We start from the raw sequence: 26,365 nt of genomic DNA on the forward strand, positions 1-26,365 counted from the left end.
AATGTAAATATACACCAGTTAGTAATCCCTCTCGGTGACATGCTACTATTAGGAGATCAAATGAAAAAAAGATGGCAAATTCACTTAAGTTGTGAATTAAAATTTTGAGGTTGACATTTTAATTAAAATCTGTTGACAATTACTTGCATTATAATTTATTATGTTAAGGATCAAAATATTTTCTTATATTTTCTTTCAGTCCTTACCAGATTAATCAAAACAATAATGTCTGCATCCAAAATAGATATTCCCTTCTTGATCTGGCAAAAATACTCTACTAATACATACCTGAGCAAGAAGAGAATACAGTATTATGCATATTAATTTTGCTAATATTATCTAAGATATAAAAAAGACAACTACATGAAATGATCTTAAATAAAGAATAATACAAACATGAATTACAGAAAATAGAAGTTTTCACGAATCCTGCAAGGCTCTATAGTATATTCTTTTCTAAAAGAAAAAAAAAAAAAAAACCACCAAGAACAACCCTTAAGTCATTTCTGGGTAAGTTTTAGGTTTATATTATACCGAAATATATCATTTCCAAGGAATGTGGTTTTTATTTTGTCTTTCCATGGCCAAAGTTATTATTTAAAATATTTTATTTTATTTTTTTTTATAATTTTTTTTTTTATTTATGATAGTCACACACACACAGAGAGAGAGGCAGAGACACAGGCAGAGGGAGAAGCAGGCTCCATGCACCGGGAGCCCGACGTGGGATTCGATCCCGGGTCTCCAGGATCGCGCCCTGGGCCAAAGGCAGGCGCCAAACCACTGCGCCACCCAGGGATCCCCTATTTAAAATATTTTAGATGGAAATCACCCTAGCCATTCCATGGCCACATTTCATTAAATGATTAAATACAGATTATTTATTAAATACAGCTGATTTATTAAATACAGCTATTCTTAATGACTCATATCATCAAAAAGAGCCATCTATCAAAGGTTTATAAGGTCAAGAGACTGCTGGTTGCATTCTCAGAATCCTTGGAATGCTCTATTATTTGTAGGTGATTTTCTCCTCTATCTTCTGTCAATTCCTCCAATCAACACAGTTATTTATAGCAGTTCTTAGTTTGTGGGCAGCATTTAATCTCTTGCCTGCTATAACCTAAGAATAACAATTGCCAGAAGGAACTAGCTAAGCGAACTCATTTTATACATGATTCTTGGTCGATAAGCTAACAGTTTCATAATCTTTCTAGACAAAGCTCAAAGATTTATTGGTCAAAAATCAGGTATGGATTCAGCAGCATACCAAGAGCCACAAGTTTGATAATGGAAAACCAGGGTTTTGATAACACTAAGAATTCTTAAAACAACAAAAAACCATGACGACTACAATATTAAAACTAACAGATGCTACCAAGATGAACAAAATTTCTTACCGTGAGCATTATAGGCTCACATACTCTTTGCTTAAATTTGTCCCGGTTATTTCTCAGCCACAAAACAGCATCATATGTATCACGGTATCTTTGTCTCAGCTTATCTTCCTTCTGATTCATAAGATTGTCAAACCGTACAATATTATCACCTACACCTAAAAAAGGAAGACAAAAGTATTAGTTCTCTGAAAATTTTAATCAGTTAAATAGTTCACTGGTAATATAAAAGGGTGTCTTAGATCTGAAAGTTAGCAACACCCTCAGCAACTACCCCCCCCCAGTGAGAAAGCAACACTCTGAACAAAAAAATGGTTACCAAATTTCCAAACATTTGAGAGAAAATATGATCTTTAAGTTACAAAAGTAAGCAAGCAGGTCACGTAAAAGCCAGTAAGAAAACACTACATTTCCTAACATGAGACAACTGCAATAGGCCGTCAAAATTCTGAGCGAAAAATTATTTTCAACCTAGAGTCATATATACAACAAAACTATGAAACAAGGTATTTTGAGGGATGCAGACTCTGAAATTAATCCCCAAACAGCTCTCCTTAGGAGGTTACCCAAAGATGTATAAGGGAGTAATGTAAGAAAAACAAATTATGTATGAAAACATTAATATAACAAACCCCATGGAATTCAGGAATATTTTATCCAATGCAGAAAAGGATCTCGACAAATCCCAGATGACAGCCACATAAGTGGCTCTGAAACAATACATTTAAATGGAAGGAGGGGGAGAGGCAAGGCTCTAAAACTCAAGAGAATGCCTAATCATTTTTTTCTTTTTAAGGAAATGCTAAAGCAAATGTTTTTTTTGTTGTTTTGTTTTGTTTTTAAAAAAAGGTAAATTAGGGCAGCCTCGGTGGCTCAGCGGTTTAGCGCCGCCTTCAGCCCAGGGTGTGATCCTGGAGACCCAGAATCGAGTCCCATGTCAGGCTCCCTTCGTGAAGTCTGCTTCTCCCTCTACTTGTGTCTCTGCCTCTCTCTTTCTCTGTGTCTCTCATGAATACATAAATAAAATCTTTAAAAAAAATTTTTTTAAGTAAATTAAAAACATTTGAAGAAAGCTATCAATGAAAGGAAATCAGATCATAATGCACTACCTGGCTCTGCTGTGAACAAGTTACATACACTGCTGTAATAATACTTAATATTTCTAGCTTTTAGAATTAACCCATAAACAGATCATATAAAATTTGAAATGGTTCTCAAAAAAATGTTTTCAGCCTTGAAAATATAAAAATGAGTACAAATTAGAGGTCTCAGAACGTCTGAAGTATTTTTAGCTTACAAAGTGTGCATTCTAGCAATACCGACAACTGTTTTGATGGTCCATAGGAAAGAAAAGCAAAGATGAAATTGGACAGGTTTCAAGAGGCAAAAGCTAATGGAAGGGTTTTTTTGTTTTTAAAGATTTTACTTGTTTATTCAGGAGAGATGGGGGCAGGGGGAGGGGGCTGGGTAGAGACATAGAGAAGTAAGCTCCGCGCAAGGAGCCCAATGTTGGACTCAATCCTAAGACTCCAGGACCATGCCCTGGGCTAAAGGCAGGTGCTCAACTGCTGAACCACCCAGGCGTCCCATGATAGAAGATTCTGAAGACAAATGAAGAGCTTAAATCTGATCTGATAAATAACAGTGAGTGACTTTGTGAAGAAAATAAAGGAAAGCATTTTTAGAGAATTAAATCAACTATCATAATCTGTCACAGCAATGGTTAGCCAGTGCCAAAGCATGGTATATGCTACCTATAGGTGATTAAAGGTGTTAACTTGGAAAAACCAAACTGAGCTTCCTCAACAAAGGGATTTGAGCTGCTAAAGACATGGTACCACGGGAAGAAGAAAGCCCATCAACAGAAACAGATCTCCATTTTATAAACACCTCTTCACTCTAAGTTTCATAAACTTACTCTTTCTCTCCTTCTCTAGGCTTTCCTTCTCTCCTCGCTTATCAATCACCTCGCCTTCACATGATGCCTTTTCATCTTGAACTCGTCTCAAATCATTTGTAATGGCATCGATCTGGGGCTGAAGATTCTCACAGTTTTCTGCAGTCTTCAGTTCATTCTGCAAATCTTCTATCATCTTCCGAGTGTTACTTATCCTCCTTTGCCGGTCGTGTTCTTCATTCTGTTTTACCGTTAATGCCTGCTGAAGTTCCTCAATCTGATAAAACAAAGATAGAATGATATGGGAGATTGTTTTTTCTCTTGCTTTGTAAAGCTTTTATAGTTAGTACAGTATCTAAAATACAAACAACCTAAGAACATGGGTGTTTCCCCTCACTAAAAGGTATTCTGCTGTGATTATAGTGTTACTCCTATCAGAACACTTGTTACCTTTGTTTTATTTGTTCATAATATATCCTAAGTACCGAACACAGTGCTTAGTATATATTTAGCACTTATAAAATATTTGCTCGACAAAATGTGTATAAATCCAATTCGCAGATTTCTAAATACTGACAGTAAGTAAATTCATACTATACACCAGAAGACCACAATTAAAATAGCATTTACATGGTAGAGATGACAAAGATTACATACATCACTCCTGAGAGAAAGAGTGAGAAAGCGAAAGAACACGAGCAGGGGGAAGATAGAGAGAAGCAGGTTCCCCACTGAGCAGAAAGCCTGATATGGGGCTCAATCCCAGAACCCTGAAACCATGAGCTGAGCTGAAGGCACACACTTAACTGATTGAGACATCCAGGCGCCCATCAAAACTATTTTAACAGGGATCCCTGGGTGGCGCAGCGATTTGGCGCCTGCCTTTGGCCCAGGGCGCGATCCTGGAGACCCGGGATCGAATCCCACGTCGGGCTCCCAGTGCATGGAGCCTGCTTCTCCCTCTGCCTATGTCTCTGCCTCTCTCTCTCTCTCTCTCTCTCTCTGTGACTATCATAAATAAATAAAAAAATAAAAAAAATTAAAAAAAAAACTATTTTAACAAAATTATTCACTAATACTTGAAATTAATATTTTAAGATTTTAATCCTCTATTTGTATGTTTAGATATGTTGACATTTTCAAAGTAAATTATTTTTAAAAAACCAAGATTATAGGGCAGCCCCGGTGGCTTAGCGGTTTAGGGCCGCCTTCAGCCCAGGGCCTGATCCTGGAGATCCAGGATCAAGTCCCACGTCGGGCTCCCTGCATGGAGCCTGTTTCTCCCTCTGCCTGTGCCTCTGCCTCTCTGTCTCTTTCTCTCTGTGTCTCTAATAAATAAATAAAATCTTAAAAAAAAAAAAAAAACCAAGATTATAGAGGTCAGTGGATTTTTATCAAGATCATACAAGGTCTACCTAAGAATTAAGACTTAAAGACACACATGCATACACATGCAAAAATAGACATGTATACAACCCTATTTTTTACAAAAATAGAATTCTGTAATGGTCCTATCTACTCCCTTTCTCCCTCCCCATTATAAAAGTAGGAACAAATTCATCACAGAAAAAATGAAAAACACAAACTTTTAATAAAAATCTATACTGCCCTTAAACATTTATATTTTCATACCTACTTATATCTTTCCATATAGAACGTACATGTTTTACTAAATGGCATCACTAAATATGTATTAAGAGCAGTTTCTCATTTCTCCCATGTTGCAGGCAAAACAAAATTTTGTTATCTATGTAATGTCAAGTAGACATAACACACTTTGTCCCATTCCTTACTGTTGGACATTTGGGTTGGTATCAATTCTTCCTTTCTAAAAATTTAACTTTGACTGTGTCAAGAAAATGAACTGAAATCCCCTCTCCTATACCAAACATACAAATGACAGAAATATTTTTAAAATTAAGGTATGTATCTGTGGCTGAAAATTAACAATGTTCAATGGACCTAAAAGAAGGAAGGAGATAAGATGCCACAGCATCCAACCAGGAAACCCTGAAGTCCAAGGCAATGAGAATAAAAAGGTGTAGAATTAAGAATCACCAAACACATGAGGAAGTCTAGCTCCATGAAAAAAGGACAAGAAATTCAGGAAACAAAACCTGTGCACTCCCAGCAAAACAGAGACCCACCAAGCTACCAAATCTCACTGGGCTACTGACAACTGGGAAGCAGCCCAATGGTCCCTGTCCTTATAGGTTAAGTTTTTCTGAATTCTAATTCATGTGCAGCTCTCATCCAAGAAACTTCCATGACTAATCCCATTTTACTCAGGTTTTAGCTCAAACACTGTAGGTCCAAACTCCTAGATAACCCATCATCTTCAATTTCCATGAGTGTTCTCTCTCGTTCTGACACTTAGCTGTTACTGAACGACACTTCTCCCTAAAGTCCTCTCACGGTGACTTCCTGCCACAATCCTTCAAATAGCTTCAGAACCAAGAGGTGGGGAGGAAGTTAAACTCATTAATCCCTACTTTACTATTTCCTCTATTAACTGAGCCCCCACTTAATTTTCCTTGAAGACCATGGTATAAGGCTTTACCTCTGTTGCTGTGCTAACTACGTCCCTCAAAATCCTTCCTCACTCTATTCATTGATGATTTTAGCCTGCCACTCATTGTTTTACTCTCCATCATGATGCCCATCATTCTGGGGCTTCAACATATGTCAAGAAAAATCAATCTAATAACTCTTTGGCCTCTGAGCTCCTGGACTACTTCAACCATCTTTTCCTAAACCCCTCCTCAGCTACCTTCTCCTACTGTTATACTTCAGATCACATAAAACACCAAAAATCATACCTGAAAACCATTTCTATAATCCTATTCTTTCAGTCTCCTTTACTTCCATCTTACTTACTATGGTATTCAAATTATTCTTGGACTCCAGAGGGTCCTGCAATCCAGTGATTCCACTATCTTTTCACAATCCATCATCCCTCTTCATTTCTTTTTTTTCTTTTTAACCTGCTGAAATTCTATACCCCAGCACAAGACTCTGGACCCTCCTCCATTCCTATGTCACATCAGCCAGGAAAGAAAGCAGTCTTTATTAAATCTAACTATATACCTCCTATGTATCTGTATCCAAGCAGCTTAACTAATTTAAGAAACTCTACAAAAACACTTCTTAACTTTGAATTTATGGCCACAAAAACTTATATAGGAACTCAAAAACTACCAGACAAACCTCTTATATTCTCTACCAAATGTGTGCTCATTCTAAAATGAGTTCACATCTTGGCCTCCTCCTTTCCTCAATCCTTTATTACTACAGGCCCTCTACTCAGCTAATCACTTTGCCTCACACTTCATTAATAGCATAAAATCAGTACTATGATCAAAGGACTTACTATTCCTGCTTTAAAACCCATCACCCTGTCTCCATCTGTACTCACTCCATTTTATCTTGTATAACGTAAGGAGAGTCCTTTTAGTGACCTAAATCTAACCAAGGCTACTCCAAGCAGTGTTTCTCTAAACACTAACAGTGAGGGCCATTTTTTAAAAATTCTGAGCCACTCAAAAGTCAACTTTTATCAATCACAATAAATTACTAACAACCATTTTGGAAAACAGCTTGTCAATCCTTCAGAAGTAAAATGTACACCTATGATATTCTACTCCTAGGAAATTATCAAAGAAAAATGAAAGCACATATATATACAAAAACTTATACAAGAACACTCGTAGCAGCTTTACTGGGAATAGCCCCAAACCAGAAATAACCTTAATGTCCATCAATAGGTAAGCAGAAAAAGTGTGGTCTCTAAGGAAAAAAATACATTAAATAAAAATACAACATATCAAACTTCATGGACATGGCTAAAGCAGTGATGAAAAGATGTACTTTACAGCATTAAATACATACACAAGGAGAAAATGGCTCCAATCAATAATCAGATTCTACCACAAGAACCCAGAAAAAGAGCAAAATAAACCCACATCAAGCAGAAAAAAGGAAATAAAGATATGAGCAGACATTAATAAAGCTAAAAAGGGAAAAACAGAAAATCTATGAAACAAAGAGCTGGTTCTTTGAAAAAAGCAAAAAAAAAAAAAAAAAAAAAATTAAGCCTCTAGAAAGAGTTGTCCCCCAACCCAAAAAATAAAAGACACAAAGTACCAATATCAGGAATCAAAAGGGATATCATTATATCACTACAGACAACAAAAGGATAGTAAGAAACTTTATGCATACAATTTGACAACTTAGACTCAAAGGACCAATTCCTCAAAAAACATTACCCCAAATCATTAAATATGATACAGATTATCTGAATAGCTCTCTATAAAATTCATAATTTTAAAACTGCTCAAAAAATTTTTTTAAACTGCTCAAAGAAGAAATCTCAAATACCCAGTGTCATTTGAGAATTGTTTGGAATACTTCAAGAAAAATTAAAATCAATTCTACACTATCTCTTCCAAAACAAAAAAATTTTGAAGAGGGAATACTTACCAATTCTTTTTATAAAGCTAGTTGGTATTCTGAAACCAGAAACAGATAGTACAAAAACAAAACTACAGAACAATACCCCTCACAAATATATATAGACATGAAAAATTCTTTTGACCATTAACAGAATCCAATGATATAAAAAAAATCAGTCAAGGTAATGCAACATATTAATATGCTGAACACAGACACTATCATATCTATAGATGCAAAAAGAAAAAAAAGCACTTAACAAAATCCAACAATCAATGATACTCTCAGAAACACAGGAATAGAGTGAAACCTCCCAAACTTGATTTTAAAAAAAATATACAAAACCTACAGCTAACAACATACTCAACTGCTTTCCTCCTAAGACCAGGAACAAGATAAGAATGTCCACTGTTGCCATTCTTATCCAACATGGTGCTGGAAATGATAGCCAGTACAGCAAGGCGAGAAAGGAAATAAAAGGCATTCAAATCAGAAAAGAAAAAATAAAGCTGTCCTCATTTGTAGATGACATGCTTGCCTATGCAGAAAATCCCAAGGTCTCTGCTTCTTAGAGAGAGGGGGGAAAGCAGGAATACTTAGGTGTAATCTCACAAAAACACAGAGGACATGTGTGCTGGAAACTACCAAATGCTCACCGAAGAAATAAGATGTAAATATATGGAGACATACCATGTTCAAAGATTGGAAGACTCAATGCAGTAAAGATTTCAATTCTCCCCAAATACACATTTAATGCAATTCCTATTAAAATATCAGAAACATTTTTCTATAGATATAGAAAATATTTGATGTCATCAAGAAGGGCAAGATCAAACTCTGAAAATCCTCTCTTCCATAAAAGCAATGAAAACACAAATTATCAAAACCTTTTGGGAACTCTGGAATTTAATCAATGGCTTCTAATAATCTGGAGACTATTCAAGAAAAATGTCAATCTAGGTAAAAACAGCAAGCTTTGTGGGATTTTGAACATACCCTATTTCCTTCCCCATTTCCAGGGCAGCCCTGAAAATCAACAGCCCACAATCACACTGAAATCAGCAACCTACTGACCAATGGAGAAGTCAGAACAACGTTAGAAAGGTTTCTAGTTCTCATTGTAAGAAAACTGCTATTCTGTGATCTGCTTGCTGAAAATACTTACAAGGCTTATCTTTATTTGTTAAGACTCTACAGCTTGCAGCCTTTTCCCTGAAGGCATTTGTCAAAAACAATCAGTGGCAAGTATTTAAAACCACAGCTGTTTCATGAGAATAACAGTTGTGGAGAACAACAAGATAACCAAAAAAATTTTTAAAGCTGGAGAATGAGATACCTGTAGGAGACCTGGGAAGCTCCTGGGAATCTAGAAGCCTACATGTATGAGTAGACAATGTACCTGCCTAGGACTGTACACATGCTCAAGACTGGAAGGAGCCCGAAGCAATCACAGAGGCTCTGTGCACACAAAGAATGTTTCACCTTGTGCAAATAGGAAATGAAACCCAAAAGACAGCTGTAAACTAGCACTGATTATTAACCAAAGTTTGTAACAATTCAGAGACCACTTACTGAACCTTGGTACACAGTAAAAACACTACCCTGCTGTGTGAAGGTGTGACCCAACATGCATAAAGAGATCCTCAACAAAGACGGGAGATGTCCTCATTGTAGTCATTTAAAGAACTATCTGACCAGTATGCTAACTAAGCAGAGACTTCAGTAGTCACATACAAAAAAAAAAAAAAAAAAAAATACAAATTTCAAACAATTGGTTAGGAAAGTAACTACACAAAAAGCCTGGGGAGGGAAGGACAACCAATTTCAAAATTGCCACATCATGCTACTTACATGGCCACTTTCAACAAAAATTATGACACATTCAACAAAAACAAAGTATGGGTCATACACTGGGGGAAAAAAAGCCAATAAAAAATATCCCTGAGGAAGCTCAGAAATAGACTTACAAAGTAGAGACTTTAAAATAGCTATTTTAAAAATGTTCAACTAAAGAAAACCATGTCTAAAGAACTAAAAGAAAGGAAGAGAGAACAATGTCTCATTGAATAGAGAATATCAACAGAGGAAGAAATTATAAAAAAGAGTCAACTAGAAATATGGAGTTGAAACATACAATAACCAAAATAAAAGATTCACTAGTGAGGCTAAACAGATTTGAACGCAGAACAAAGGAAACTTGAATATTGGTTACTTGAGATTATCCAGTCTAATGAAAGGGGAAAAAAATGAACAAAATGTGTATCCAAATATATCACTGTATATAAAACTGTACAGAATAGGAGTCTCAGGGGAAGAGATGAGAAAGAGGCAGAATCAACATATGAGAAAATTAATAACCCCAAACTTCCCAACTTTGATCTAAAATATTAATCTGCACATCCCAGAAGCTAAATAACTTTCCAGTAGGACAAATTTAAGGAGAGTCATGTTGAAAAACATCATAGTTAACTGTTGAAAGCAAGAAAAAAAACTTACACATACAAAGGATCCCCAACAAGATAAAAGCTGACTCCTCATCAGAAACCAAGGAGGCAGGATTCCCAGGTGGCTCAGTGGTTTAGCACCTGCCTTCGGCCCAGGGCATGATCCTGGAGCCCTGGGATCAAGTACCACATCAGGCTCCCTGCATGGAGCCTGCTTCTGCTTCTCCCTCTGCCTCTCTCTCCCTCTCTCTTATGAATAAATAAAATCTTAAAAAAAAAAAAAAAAGAAAGAAAGAAACCAAGGAGGTTAGAAGGCAGTGGAATGTCATATTCAAAATGCTGGGAAGAAAAGAAAAAAATTCCCTATCAAGTAAAACTGTCCTTTGATAAAGACATTGCCAGAGAAACAAGAACTAGAAAATTCATCATTAGCAGACCTACCCTACAAGAAATCCTAAAGTCTTCTTTCATGCCAAAATGAAAGGATGCTAGGCAATAACTTGAAATCTATATAAAGAGCGAGCATCAGTAAAGGTAGCTACAGAGTTAATAAAAAAATTAGTAAAAATCTCTTTATATCTTTTTTCTTTTATCAGATTTAAAAGACAACTGTTATGTTATTTAAAAAAAAAAAAAAACATGTATTTTCTTAGTCCCTAGTTCTTGGCTTCGAGTTCTTAAAACCCTTGGGATTTCCTGAGTGACAGGAGCATCTTTTGAAATTCATACCCAAGCACGGACCACTTTTGACCATGCCTGATTTTGTGCTAGTAAGATGACTCTTGGAAGGGCCCCTAGATAGCTTCAGAATGAATGGAGTCTGGTTGCCAGAAGAATCAACACATGATTAGAGGGCTAGAGCTTTCAGCACCACTCCCTGACCTCAAGGAAGGGAAAAGAACTGGAGACTGAGTTCATTTACCAACGGCCAATAATTTAATCAGCCATGCCTACATAATGAATCTTCAATAAAAAAAATTCTAAATGATAAAGTCCTGGAGCTTCTGGCTTGATGAAGAGGTCAATATCCTGGAAGGGTGATGCACCTAGAAAAGGGAATGAAAGCTCTGAACACTACCCCCTTACCTCATCTTATGCATCTCTTCCATTTGGGTGTACTGAGTAGCATCCTTTATAATAAACTGGCAATTCTCAAGTATGATATTTTCCTGAGTTCTGCGAATCATTGTAGCAAATATCAAACCTGAAGAGGGGCTATGGGAACCCCTGAATTTGTAGCCAAGCATGCAGAAGTGAGAGGATCAGATCCCACACCAGGCAATCCCGGCAGTGAGGGCCTGCACTAGGAAGATGAATCCTGGTAACATGGCCCTTGACAAATCATTAAGACTTAAATCTGCAAGAGCCAGATGGCAATAAGAAACTCCGTAGCTGCCCTTAAAGAACAAAAATTAACTGCACAAGACATAGCATAGAAGCAGCAGTCTGAAAAGCAGCTGGGGTACAAGGGAAGGGATTTATTGACTAATCTTAGAATGTGTGAATGGGCAGGGATCTTCAGGAGACTTCTCCAGGAACCAAGGTGCTGGCAGATGCCACTTCTCTTCTACTCCACCAGCTTAGCCAGACACTTGCAGAAGCCGGAGCTAATGCCCCCACCCCCCACCCCATGTATATCCTGCTAGCATTAGGTGCTCCACCCAAGCATTCCCCTGAGGACCTACTCATCCAAACCACTGCTCCTGGCACACCACACCCTGTAGGAAGCCCCAGAAGGAACCAGTACCACTTCAAAATGACTCCTGCCCTGGCAGGGGGGAAGATAACCTCACACACTGGCACACCTATAGTTCAGCAGCCCAGACTCTTGGCGGCTGTGCAGGGAGCAAGCTATGCCCTTTGAGAGGATAACTGCAGACTCCTAGACAGATGGCCAGCCCTGCCCACTAGCAAGCCTGAAGCAACCTCAAACAGGCCTCTCAACAGCAGAGACCACACCCTGCCTAGTGCACCCACAGCACCTATTTTAGTCATTGCAGTCAGCTAAGCTGAAGGACAGCTTAGCTCAGCCACAAGAGCAGGACATATGCAGCCCACACAGAGGACACCTCTGGAGACGAGAAACGGAAAGCACTACAGGATACCACAGAATCTCTTCCACACAAGACCACGACTTTCATAACTAGGAGATGTAGCTGATCGACGCAGAAACAGAGAGTCAGACAAAATGAGAGGGTAGTATGTCCCAAATGAAAGAACAAGACAAAAATCACAGAAAAGAGCTAAATGAAATGGAAGTAAGCAATATACCTAATAAAGATTCAAATAGAGAAATTGGGACTTCATAAAAGCATAGATGATCTCAATGAAAACTTCAGCAGAGATAGAAAATATAAGAATCAGAGCAGAAGAATTTAATAACAGAAATAAATATACTAAGGGAATCAACAGGAGATTAGAGGATACAGATGATCTGGAAGATATGGTAGTGGAGAGCAATCAAGCAGAATATCAAAAAGAAAAAAATATAAAAAATAAGAACAGGTTAAGGGAACTCTGCGACATCATTAAGCATAACATTCACATTATGGGGATTCCAGAAAGGGAAGAGAGAGAAGAGGCAGAAAACTTATTAAAAAAAAAAAAAAAACTAGCTGAAAAATGTCCTAATCTGGGGAAGGAAACAGACATCCAAGTCTATAAGGCACAGAGAGAGCCTCTAACAAGATGAACCCAAGGACCACACCAAGATACATAATTTATTTTTATGAGGAGAATTTTTAAAGGAGCAAAAGACAACAGTTATACATTAAAAGAAACTCCATAAGGCTATCAGCTGATTTTTCAGCAAAAACTTTGCAGGCCTAAAGGGAGTGTCACTGATAGATTCAAAGTACTGAAAAGACAAGACCCACAACCAAGAATACTCTAGCCAACAAGGTAAATCATTTAGAATACAAGATAAAGTGTTTCCCAGGCAAACAAGTTAAATGAGTTCATCACTAAATTTAAAGGAGGCTCTTTAAGTGCAAAGACGAAGCCATAACTAGAAGGAAATTATGAAAGGAAAAAAAAGCTCAAAGGTAAAAGTAACCAGGTATTAAAGGTAGATCAGTCACTTATAAAAGCCAGTTTTTAAAACACAAAAGTAGTAAAATAAATTATACCTACAAAATTTAGTCAAGGGATACACAAAAAGATATAAAGTACGACATCACATACATAAAATGTAGAGGGGGAAGTATAAATGTAGTAGTTATTTTAGGATGTGTTCAAACTTAAGCAACTTAATAGAGATTTGCTCCACACATAAGACGTTATATATGAGCCCAGTGGCAACCACAAATCAAAAACCTAAAATAGATACAAAATAATGCAGAAAGGAATACAGGCATAACACTGAAGAAAGCCTTCAACCGCTGGGTAACAGAGCAAGAAAAAATGAACAGAACTACAAAAAAGAACCAGAAAACAAAATGGCAATAAGTACACATCAATAATTACTTCAAATGTAAATGGATTAAACGTTCTAATCAAAAGACTTAGAATGATTAAATGGATTAAAAACCAAAAACAAACCAAGACCCATATATATGATGACTTCAAGAGACTCACCTCAGACCTCAAGACACACAGACTGAAGTGAAGGAATCCAAAAGGATATTCCATGCAATGAAGCAGGGGAAAAAAAAAAAAAAAGAATAGCAATAGATATACAAGACAAAATAAACAACACAATAGACTGAAGCTAGAGACAAAGAAGAGCACTACATGATGATAAAGAGATCAGTCCAACAAGATATATCAATTGTAAATATGGAGGTGCCCGACAAAGGAGCACCTAAATTCATAAAGTAAATATTAACAGACAAAATGAGAACTTGACAATAGAATAATAGAAGACTTTAACACCTCACTTACATCAATGGATAGATCATTCAGACCAAAAGAAAAAAAGAATTCAAAAAACAGTGGTCTGGATCATTTACAAATGGATCTAACAAACATACACAAAATATTACATCCCCTGGGACGCCTGGGTAGCTCAGTGGTTGAGCGTCTGCCTTCAGCTCAGGGCATGGTCCCAGGGTCTGGGGATCAAGTCCCACATCAGGCTCCCCGGCAGGGAGCATGCTTCTCCCTCTGCCTATGTCTCTGCCACTCTCCCTGTGCCTCTCACAAATAAATACATAGAATCTTAAAAAAAAAAATTACATCCCAAAAACAGAAGACACATTCTTCTCAAGTGCACATGGAACATCCTCCAGAATAGATCACATCAGGCCACAAAAGAGGTCTCAACAAGTTTACGAAGACTGAAATCATATCAAGCACCTTCTCTGACCACAATGATATAAAACTAGAAATCAATTACAAGAGAAATCTGAAAAGAACACACAGGCTAAACATAATGGTTTTTAACAATGAATGGGAAAAACCAAGAAATTAAAGAGGAAATTAAAAAATTCATGGAGATAAATGAAAATGAAAACACAATGGCCCAAAATCTTTGAAACACAGTAAAAGCAGTTCTAAGAGGGAATTTTATAGAAATACTGGTCTATCCCCACAAATGAAAATCTCAAACCTAACCTTACACTCATAGGAGCTGGAAAAGGAGCAAAGCAAGCCCAAAACTTGCTAAAGGAAGGAAATAATAAAGATTAAAACATAAATAAATGAAATACAGACTGAAAGAAAAAGATAAAAGAAACCAAGAGCTGTTTCTTTGAAAAGATAAACAAAATTGATAAACCTTTAGCCAAACTCATCAAAGAAAAAAAAGGGAGAGGACTCAAATAAATACAATCCAAAATGAAGGAAAAGAAGTAACTGCTATTATAGAAATACAAGAGAAAATACTATGAAAAATTATCATCAAACAAATTGGACAACCTAGGAAAAAATGGATAAATTCCTAGAAAATAGCACCTCCCAAAACTGAATTAGGAAGAAACAAAAAACATAAACAGACCAAATACTAGTGATAAAATTGAATCACTACTCAAAAATCTCCCAATAGGTCCAAGTCCCTGCTCCCCTGTGTCGGGTATACTTGGACCCAAGCTCGAGCATTGGTGTCGGCTCCTTGGTGGTTTCTCGGATTCGCAATCTCGGGCACAACACTGACAGTATGCTTCTATGATCTCTTCTTTGTTGTATTTTTTTATTGAATTAGGTTGCAAGTGACTATTATGGTTCTCTACTTGATTTTAGTGCTTTGTCCCAAATAAGTCTGCCTTGTTTTTTTTTTTTTTTTTTTTTTGAGTATAAGGATCATTCTAATATCCTTTTCTATCATATTGCTTGGCTCAATTTTGGGTAGAGAGAAACTATTTGTTGCTTGGGTCATTGTACTTAGAAGCACTAACAACAACAAAAAAGTCATGGGTATTTGTTTCTTTGTAAACATGAGATTGCTACTGTTGGGGAAATTACAGACTAGAAAGTTTATACTTGAATGAGAATGCAGAGGAAAATCATGATGATCTCTCAGAGAAAACAACATATAATAAAAATTTCATTTAAACCACACACACAGGGCTTCTGGGTGGTTCAGTGGTTGAGCATCTGCCTTCAGCTCAGATCGTGATTCTGGGTTCCTGGGACTGACTCCTACATTGGGCTCCCCACAGGGAGCCTGCTTATCCCCTTGCCTATGTCTGTCTCTGCCTCTGTCTCTCATGAACAAAATCTTAAAAAAAAAAATAATAAAGCACTCACACACACGAGTTTTATATGTAATTTTAAGGGATTCATTATCATCTTGAGGCCCATGCATGATTTTTTATTGGGCCTTGGGTCTCAGAATATAAACAATAGGAATCTGGATTGGACAGATTGCTGTCTTTGACTTGCTAAATGAATATATGCTTACATGGTTTTGTATGTATGAGTGAATTTCTCTTGAAAGACACAGAGGTAGACTTGGGCAAAAGAAAAAAATATTCCCTGTTCTTGGTAAGATGATGCACCATCATTAAGTTTTCAGTATTCCCTAAATTATAATTTTAATTCAATTCAATAAAAATACCAGCAAATAGTTTATGGATTTGACAAAAAAAAAGTAAAAAAAAACTCCCAGCAAACAAGTCCAGGGCCAGATGGCTTCACACTAATTGTACTAGACATTTAAAGAAAAGGTAATGTCTATTCTTCTCAAACTATTCCAAAAATTGAAACAGAAAACTTCCAAATTCTACAAGACCAGCAATTACACTAATACCAAAACCAGACAAAAAGACTACCAAAAAAACAAACTACAGGTAAGTATCTGAGGAATATAGATGTAAAATCCTCAACAAAGTATTAATCCAAATTCAACAGTACATTAACAGGATCATTCACCATGACCAAGTGCAAGTTATTCCAGGGATGCAAGAATGGTTCAATACTCACAATCAACAGGATACATCATATTAACAAGAAGGATAAAAATCCTATCACCATCTCAATACATGCAGAAAAACCATGTGACAACAACCATTGTGCAGAAAACCATGTGACAGAAAAACCATGTGACAACAACCATTCAGGTTTAGAGAGAAACACATCTCAACATAATAAAGGCTATATATGAAAATCTCACATCTAACATCTACTCAATGAACTGAAAGCTTTTCCTCTAAGATCAAGAAAGACATTCACTATCACACTTTTATTCAACATAATACTGAAAATCCTCACTGCAGCAATCAGACATGAAAAATAAATAAAAGACAGCCAAACTGGTAAAAGTAGTAAAATTGTCACTATTTGCAGATGGTATGCAATATATGAAAAGCCCTAAAGTCTCCACCAAAAAAACTGTTAGAATAAGTTAATTCAGTAAAGTTGCAGAATACAAAATGGATCTAAACAAATCTGTTGCATTTCTACACACTAATAATAAAGTAGCAAAAAGAGGAATTAAGAAAGCAATGCCATCTATAACTGCACCCTAAAATATAAAATACCTAGGAATAAATTTAACCAAGGAGGTAAAAGCCTTATACTCTGAAAACTACAAGCCATCAATGGAAGAAACCAAAAGTGATATAAACAAATGGGAAGATATACCATCCTCATGGAAGAATTAATATCATTAAAATGTTTATACTATCCCAGTCTAAGATTCAATGCAATCCTTATCAAAATACCAAGAGCATTTTTCACAAAACTAGAATAATCCCAAAATGTGTACAGAAACACACAAGTTAATGACTCATCAAAGAAATTTTGAGAAAGAAAAATGGTGGAGGTATATCAATCCCAGATTTCAGGATATACTCCAAAGTGATAGTAATCAAATCAGTATAGTACCAGTCAAAAAACAGGTACATAGATCATTGGAACAGTACAGAGAGCCTGGAAATTAAACCCACACCTATATAGTCAATCTACAACAAAGAAAGCAAGAATATACAAAAAGAAAAAGAATCTTTTCAATAAATGTTGAAAAAACTCAATAGCTACATGCTAAAGAATGAAACTGGACCAGTTTCTATTTCTCCAGCTTAAAATGCACAAAGATAAACTAAAAATGGATTAAAGACCTAAATGTGAGACATATTATCATATAACTCCTACAAGGTAACATAGACAACAGTTATGTCTTTGACATTGCCCTTATCAACATATTTATGGCTGTCTCTTCAGCCAAGAGACAAAAGGAAAAAAAACTATTGGGCCAACTGGTGTACCAAATACAACTACTGGTACACCAACACCAAGTTTTTGCACAGTGAAGGAAGCTGTCAACAAACAAAACAGCAACCTGGTAAATAAAAGAAGATATTTGCAAGTGATAGATAAGAGGTTAATACCCAAAATATATAAAGATCTTATGCAACTCAACACCAAACAAAAGCAAACAAAAAACCCAACATCATTAAAACACAGGCAGAAAATCTAAATAGACATTTTCCCAAAGCAGACATACAGACAGTCAACAGACATAAAAAGATGCTCAGGGTGCCAGGGTGGCTCAGTTGGTTAACTGTCCAACCCTTGATTTCTGCTCAGGTCATGATCTCAGAGTCATGAGATCAAGGCCCGCATCAGGCTCCATGCTCAGCACCACATCTGCTGGAGATTCTCTCCCTCTGCCCCCATGTATATACACATACCTACATAAATACATATATACATGGACTCTTAAGTAAAAAAACAAAGTGGTGTGTGTTTGCTAGAGGGAAGGTGGATGGGGGATGGGTTAAATAAAGGGGATTATGAGATCAAAAACTTCCAGTTATAAAATAAACCACAGAAATGAAAAGTACAACATAAGGAAAACAGTCAATAATACTGGAATAACAGTGTGTAATACATGGTGACTATACTTATCATAGTAAGCAATGAGTAATGCACAGAATTGAGGCAATGTCATATACCTGAAACTAACAATGTCGTATGTTAATATTTACTTCAATAAAAAAAGAAAGCCCATGACCCACAAGAAACATAGATTCAAAGACACAAATAGGTTTAAAGTAAAAGAATGGAACTTTATAGAGTCAAACAGAACTCGTTTCCACTCTCCTAAGAATCCTCATTTCAGTAAAAGGTACCACTAATCCATCCAACTGTGAAGTCAAAAAGATTAGATGGGATCCTCAATTCTTCCACAATTCAGTCTATCTACTCCCCAAGCAAATTTTGTGGTTCAGTTTTCTAAACTTGCCTGTCCACGACTATCATATGAGGAGAAGCAAGCCTTCTCACTTGCCTTGCCTACTTTAGCGGCCTTATAATGGAACTCTCTACTTTTTTGTCCCATACAATTCACTCTCCATAAGGCAATCCTGAGTGCTTTTAAAACATATGAAGTACTATTTCTCCAGCTTAAAAACTTCAAAAGCTTTCTCTGTCATTGCATTTAGAATCAAATTCAATTTCCTTTCTTTTTTCTTTAAGGGTCTAATATGGTCTGTGCCAGCTCTCATATCTGCTACTTTTTAGGAATATAAGACCTCATGGGACACAGAGGAAAGATAGTCAAAGTGTTGGAAAAAAACAATTTAGAGTTTATAATTTAAGATTCAGCCATATTAACATTCCACAATTAATGCAAAAAACTTATTTTCCAACATACAAGAACTCAGATAGTTCATCACCCAAAGAGTGTCTCTGAAACATCCTTGCAAAATATCCAGCAAGAAAAAAAAAGTCTACCTCCTAAAGGCAGAAATAAGATAAAACAAGTAATATGATTAAAAAAAAAACAAAAAAACAATAGGGCAGCCCCGGTGACTCAGCGGTTTAGCGCCGCCTTCGGCCCCGGGTGTGATCATGGAGACCAGGGATCGAGTCCCATGTCGGGTTACCTGCATGGAGCCTGCTTCTCTCTCTGCCTGTGTCTCTGCCTCTCTTTCTGTGTCTGTCATGAATAAATAAAATCTTTACAAAAAAAAATAAAACAAATTAAGTCTAAATAAGCACAGACTGTAAAAAATAACATTTTAAATAACTGGTAAGTATCATTCGTGAGGGTACAGACATGGAATAGAAGAGAAAGTATCTTAACTAAAAAGAATAAAAATGCTTTTTAATTTTTTAAAGATTTTTACTTATTCATGAGACACACAAAGAGAGGCAGAGACACAGGCAGAGGGAGAAGTAGGCTCTCCACAGGGAATCCAATGTGGGACTCGATCCCAGGATCCTGGTGTCACACCCTGAGCTAAAGGCAGACACTCAACCACTGAGCCACCCAGCCATCCCAAAATGCTAACTTTTAAAAAATATGTTATTTAAAACTTTAAAAGTAGTCAGTAGAATAGGTTTAGAATATATAACTCCATGGGAGAAAAATGGAATAAAAAAAAAAATCTACCAATACCAACAGAAAGGAGAAAGTGGAGCAGGCAGGAGAAATCCAACAAAAAGCATAGTGAGTAGAAACCAACCATAAATGGACTGGTGAAACTCCCTGGATGACAAAGTGTCATAACACCACAATGAGGAAAATTGCAGAACAAAACCCAGTACATACTACTCACAGCAGAAAAAATTAATCAAAACGTGATGCAGAAATAATAAAACAATATAGCTTTAAAACCTAGAAAACGAAACCTAATATAATCATTAGGAAAAATAGACAATTCTATATTCATAGAAGAGGGTATTTCACTTTAAAAATGGATAAAAATGTACATAGGGCATTGACATAAGTATAGTAAACCTGTTGTAACACATATATATTTATATATATAGACTGAATACATTCTTTTTGAATATATACAGAACATGTACAAAACCAAAAATAAAAGTCCAAAAAGATCTCAAAATATCTAAAAGTCATAAAGCCCATGTTTATTAACCATATAGGAACAGAATTAGAACTCTACATTAAGGTTTTGAAATTCCATATCCATAGAAATTAAAATAGTAAGAACTTCTATATAAGCTTAAATGAATGAAAACATTAAATTGAAAATATGAAATCTGAAGTAGAAAAGCAATAAAAGCACTTAACCACATATATGAGATGTAGCCAAATGATAACCAAAAAATTATTTATGCCCTAAAATGTATTTATTAAAAGTTAGGGATATGTAGGTGACTCAGTGGTTTAGTGTCTGCCTCCGGCTCAGGGCGTGAACCTAACTTAATCCCGGGATTAAGTCTGGCGTCAGGCTCCCCTTGAGAAGCCTGCTTCTCCCTCTGCCTGTGTCTCTGCCACTGCTCATAAATAAATATATATTTTTTTAATAAAAGTTAAAAGTGAAATAACTTATAAAGTGACAAGTCCTGGTAAATACACTAAGAGCAAAATAGAAAATACTGGTCCAAGGAGTATTAAAGTACTTAAAAAGTCAGCATTACATACTGAAAAACCAGTTAAGGATGAAATAAAAATAAATTTTTAGGCCAATCTCATATGGTGCAAAAAACTGTAAATACAAGATCTTCCAGCTGAATCCAGCAATGTATTAAAATATCAGGTACGATTTGCGACAGAAACAAAGATGATTCAAATTTACACAATTTAGCAATCTGTATTCATCCCTGTTTAGGGTTTTAAAGATGAAATCTTTATGTCTTTTCCCTCCTAAACTCCAACAAAGTATTAGAAATGGAGGACAAACCTTCACTCCCACAGGGACAGAGGGAACAAGGGAGGAGACAGCAAGAGCATTCAAAAGAGGAAAGACAGAAGAAGGACCACTGATTTAGCACCCTATTGGAGGAGCCACAGTGTGAAAGGTGATGAGGAGAAAAAGGAAAGAAAGGAGGACTCTTTTCAAAACAAAAGAACAATTCCGGAGCCTCTCAACAACCAGGAGATATCAAGGAGAAAAGACCTCATACACAACAGGACTGCCCCCTCCCCGCCTCCCGCCCAGTGCCCCGCACCCCTCCACACAGATGCCCTAAGCACTTCACACTGATGGCTGAGCCTCTGCCATGAGAATCTGAAGTTTATCCTGGAGAAATTAAGTCAGAGGTGCCTGGAATCTGAAGATAAAGCTACAGAAAAATGGGTGGGGCTGAAAAACCAGAAGATGAACATAATGCTTCAACCACTGGGAATGTTTCAAGTTATGCGTCTATCCCAAAGACAGGTAATTCAAACTCAGGTATCTGAACGGTTCTGAAGAACAAAACTCAACACATGGTTGAGGATCTCTTGGCTAAGCCCACTTTCCTGCATAGCCATCTTAAGACGATTCTGCCATCAAGCCCCAACCTGCACAAAGAATTTGTTACCAGCTTTTTAACGCCCAACTCCTAACATCAACAGAATAGATCTCTTAAAATTTAATTTCTGAGATAACTAAATCCAATTTTACCATGAGTCCATTAAAAACCTACAGCCACTCAGTTACAAAGATCACAGTGCCTATCTAGGAGTTGTGAGAATTCTTCCTCATTATCGTCTGTGCAACTGCTCTACTTCTGAATCTTAGTAGACCTCACAGACCAAGGAGGGAATGAGGAGGACCTTAGACACTTTCCAAACAAAAGGTTGTCCCATAATTCAGGCCTGAACACAAAAGTAATAAAAACACAATAAAAATTTCACACAAAGCACAATAAAAATTTCAATACAAAAATCTTACCTGTTTATCTTTCCTTTCTATAATATCTTGCTTTTGTTTACATTTTTGAGAGGTCTCCTTAATATCTGTTGCCTGTAAGATCGAACCACAAGGAGGGGAATTTAGCTAAAATCTCAAGCAAGCCAATTATGTGGCCCCACCCATCCAAATTAATTTAATTCACAATGCTTTTTCGTTTCTTTCAAACCAAATTCATGTTAACACCAAAAATAACTTACTTGCAAATCTATAAAAGGTTATTCAATGATATTTAAAAATAGCCATAGGGCAGCCCCCGTGGCTCAGCGGGTTAGCGCCGCTTTCAGCCCAAGGTGTGATCCTGGAGACCCGGGATCAAGTCCCATGTTGGGCTCCTCCCTGCATGGAGTCTGCTTCTCCCTCTGCCTGTCTCTCTGCCTCTCTCTGTGTGTGTCTTTCATCAATAAATAAATAAAATCTTTATTTTTTACTTACTTTTTTTTAAAAAAAATAAATAAAAATAGCCATAGCAATACGCACACGTTTATCTCTGCATTTATTAACTCATGATTTTCATCTGATCCTAAAAGCAATCCTACCAGGATAGTGGGGTCCATAGTTTAAACTGTCCTCAAAAATCTTGGGACTCCAAAATCTCCCCTAAAGTTAAAAGCCACGACCAAAAAAATTTTTGAGTTAAAATTTTTTTTCCAAAATATTTATTTTTTTCATGAGAGACACAAGAGAGAGGCAAAGACAGAGAGAGAGAAGCAGGCTCCCTACAGGGAACTTGATATGGGACTCGATCCCAGTACCCCGGGATCACGACCTGAGCTGAAGGCAGATGCTCAACCACTGAGCCACCAACTCAGGAGTCCCTGAGTTTAAAATGTTTAAATATATTTTTTAATAAATGGAATTTTCCATATGCCATTATACCATTTATTCTAAGAAACACCAAGTTTTCTATGATAAATTCACAAAAGATGTTCAATGTTCCTACGAATACTACTCTGAGTCTTCTTGTCATTAAAACAATCACATTTCCATTTTCTCTTTTGTAGGCTGAAGTTTCCACAAAGGAGCAACCCACCAGCAGTGACAGTTAGTACCCTGAAAAGCCCTGCAGTGGTAGAATCAAGCTTAAAAACGAACAAAAGCTTCAAGTAAATCCACAAAATAACAGTAGATCTACAAAATAGTCATTGTACTTGCTCAAATACAGAAGATCCAAAACCGAGCTGGGAAAGTACCTTCTCTTTGATTCGAGCCTCCAAAGTGTGCCGCTGCCTCTCAATTTCTTCAATTCGACGTGTCATGGGGATCTGCCCTTCCTTCAGTTTTCTCACCTCTTCCTTCACTCGGTCACGAGCTAGTTTTACTTCTTCATACTCCTGACGAACGTTTTCATATTCCTTGCAATTAATTCAAGAAATAAAAGTTAATGCACTAGTAGGTGGAACTAATAACCCATACGCTAAAATCAAGGTGCAAACAGAAACCAAATCTATGAAAAGACTGGGTATCCTTTTGGCAAGTCTACCCATGTGAAATCTGCCGCCTGAAATAACTTCAGTAGCAGTGAATACCAACACTGATTTACTAAGAAGCTCAACACTCCCTGAGTATTTACCTCTATTATTGGGCTGAACCCTCAAACTTCCATCCCTTCCTGGTTCTGAAGCTTGTATACGAATTGCTACTAGTCTCTCTAGTCTCTCAATGAAGAAGGGATAGCAGAAGGTATAAACAAACTCAGTTATAAAAAAAAATAAAAAATAATAAAAACTAAACTCAGTTATGAAAAAGTAAAAATGAACAAAGGAAAAACAGATCAAAGGAGAACAAAAATGCGAGTAAAAATGTCTGTCATGTTACAGGAATTAGTAAATATTTGCTAAAAAAGAAAAGTAAGTGGAGTGCCCAGAGAGCATATAGTTAAGAATGTATGGGGGGATCCCTGGGTGGCGCAGCGGTTTGGCGGCCCAGGGCGCGATCCTGGAGACCTGGGATCGAATCCCACGTCGGGCTCCCGGTGCATGGAGCCTGCTTCTCCCTCTGCCTGTGTCTCTGCCTCTCTCTTTCTCTCTGTGTGAGTATCATAAATAAATTAAAAAAAAAAAAAAAAAAAAAGAACGTATGGGCTGAAGAAAAGAAAGATTACAGAGTAAATTTTAAAAAAATGGAAGAAAAAAAAAGATTGAAATCAATCTCAGAAAGAAAAGGATAAACAAAAAGACTTTTAAAGGAAAAACATAAAGTAGGTTTAAAAGTAATAATGGGCAAATATAGTCAAAACAAGCTGAAGAAAGCAAAAAGTTTAATATTGGAATTATGGGACAGGATAGGGTGAAGGGGTGAGGAAAAATACAGCTACATATTTTTCGAATCAATTAACAATTACCTCCATCCTAACCCTGGAACAAACATCTTAAAACTTCCCTATTTTATTCCACCTGTCATAAAGAAATGCACTGAGGGAACACACTCTTTAGCCCAAACTGTGGTCATACATAATAACTGTACAGCACAGTGATTAAAAGACAACATTAGCCTCAATAAACTTATGAAGCATGAGTAGAGAAGTAGTCCTCAGCCTTCCGCTCCATCTGTACCTAAAGTTATTGGTGGCACATGCCAACAAAATTCTCTGTGACTTGAGGGCACTCAAAGATTTCATTTTTATGTGTGAACATATTTAGGTCGCTAATGTCTTACATAATCTGTTGAGGACTCAAATCTGGGAGAATTAGGAGCACAATCAACTTATCTGTTACACAATAGTAACAGTACACAGCTCTATCATAACACAAATTTTATTATAGTATATAAGGCAAAAATACCTAATTTGAATACAGAGCAATTATTGCCTTCTTTATGGCTTGTCTGCTAGTTAAAGCATCACTATTCTTGCCTCTAATAATTAAGACTTACCACCCATGGCCTTTTAGCTTCAAGCATCTCAATCAAATCTAAATGTCGCTTACGTTCATAGAACCTCTCCACATCTTGTTTGTATCTTTCATTTCTCTGAATCATTTTCTCTAGATATTCAGTTTTCTCTTTGCACGAGGTCTAAAACAAATATTTAACAATCAGTTTAAAAAAAAAAAAAAAAAAAAAAAAAAAAAATAACAATCAGTTTAACTGAAGACAAGAAGTCAAACCCTTTAATGATTAAAAAATGTACAATGCTAGCAAAATTTCACCATAAAGAACGTCACAGGAGTTCTTAAGGACTGCATAAAACTAACATGCATATCTGAGCTCTGATCTAGGCTCTGCAATTTATTCATTGTGTGACTGTGAGGAAGACCCCCCCCATACCTCTGAGCCCAGCCTCTTCCTGCCTCAAGAGAAGACATGTATCTGCCCTACTCACCTGGAGGGTAGAAGCAATGTACCTATTCTAAGTGCAAGTTCAAAGCCATAATGTGACATACAAATGAATAGTTTTATTATGATTCATATGTTATGAATGTTCATGACTTAGGGACTTAAAAAGGAGAAGGCAGCTAAAATTTAGCCCTTAGACCACGAGGTACCAATTGCAAAGATGTACTCAGAACCTAGTAGGATAATGTGTTTGTGTTCCTTCAGAGGATGGTAATAATTTCAGAGTATTGCAGACAGAGTACAGTGGTCCCGTCACCTTATTTGTGGGGAAAGTAATCCAAAACCACAGATATAATGCCATTACACAGATGTAATGCCTGAAACCACAGATAGTACCAAACTCTCTATATATTGCTTTTCTCTATGATAAAGCTTAATTTATAAATCAGACACAATGAGACTAGCAAAAAAACAATTATAATAAACTGTCATAACTGTTATGCAAATGCAATCGTTCTCAAAATACATCATCCTACTGTTGTCACCCTTCTTCTTGTGGTGATGTGAAAGGGAAGAATGCCACGTGATAAGATGAAGTGAGGCACCGTGATATAACATCAGACTACTGTTGACCTGGTGACGATACGTCAGGAAGATTATCTGCTTCTGGACGGTGGATGACCACGGGCAATTGAAATGGCAGGTAAATGAAAATGTGAATAAGGGGGAGGACTACTGTATCTGACTGTTCCATGGGGGCAAAGGTAAAACACCTGCCAGAGTATCTAAAGCATGATAAAATAACTACTCCTTTGGTCACAGACTCTGAAAAAGTATAATAAATATTAAATTATAGTAATATGCATATTATTAAGTATG

The 26,365-nt window shown here is 36.6% G+C and overlaps 1 protein-coding gene across 2 annotated transcripts in view; it reads right to left on the reverse strand.

Annotated features, from left to right (window-relative positions):
* Positions 1 to 26,365, reverse strand: part of SMC5 (structural maintenance of chromosomes 5) — an 88,937-nt gene that overhangs the window by 39,863 nt on the left and 22,709 nt on the right. For both annotated transcript variants that reach the window (XM_055310063.1, XM_055310062.1), the window contains exons 6-10: positions 25,085 to 25,225; positions 23,404 to 23,565; positions 22,193 to 22,264; positions 3,316 to 3,571; positions 1,401 to 1,555 (exon numbers count right to left, since the gene is read on the reverse strand). In XM_055310063.1, the coding sequence (XP_055166038.1) occupies positions 1,401 to 1,555; positions 3,316 to 3,571; positions 22,193 to 22,264; positions 23,404 to 23,565; positions 25,085 to 25,225 (786 nt within the window). The remainder of the gene's footprint in view (positions 1 to 1,400; positions 1,556 to 3,315; positions 3,572 to 22,192; positions 22,265 to 23,403; positions 23,566 to 25,084; positions 25,226 to 26,365) is intronic.

The sequence above is a fragment of the Nyctereutes procyonoides genome, unplaced genomic scaffold (genome assembly GCF_905146905.1).
Source record: "Nyctereutes procyonoides isolate TBG_1078 unplaced genomic scaffold, NYPRO_anot_genome, whole genome shotgun sequence".
Classification (NCBI taxonomy): Eukaryota; Metazoa; Chordata; class Mammalia; order Carnivora; family Canidae; genus Nyctereutes; species Nyctereutes procyonoides.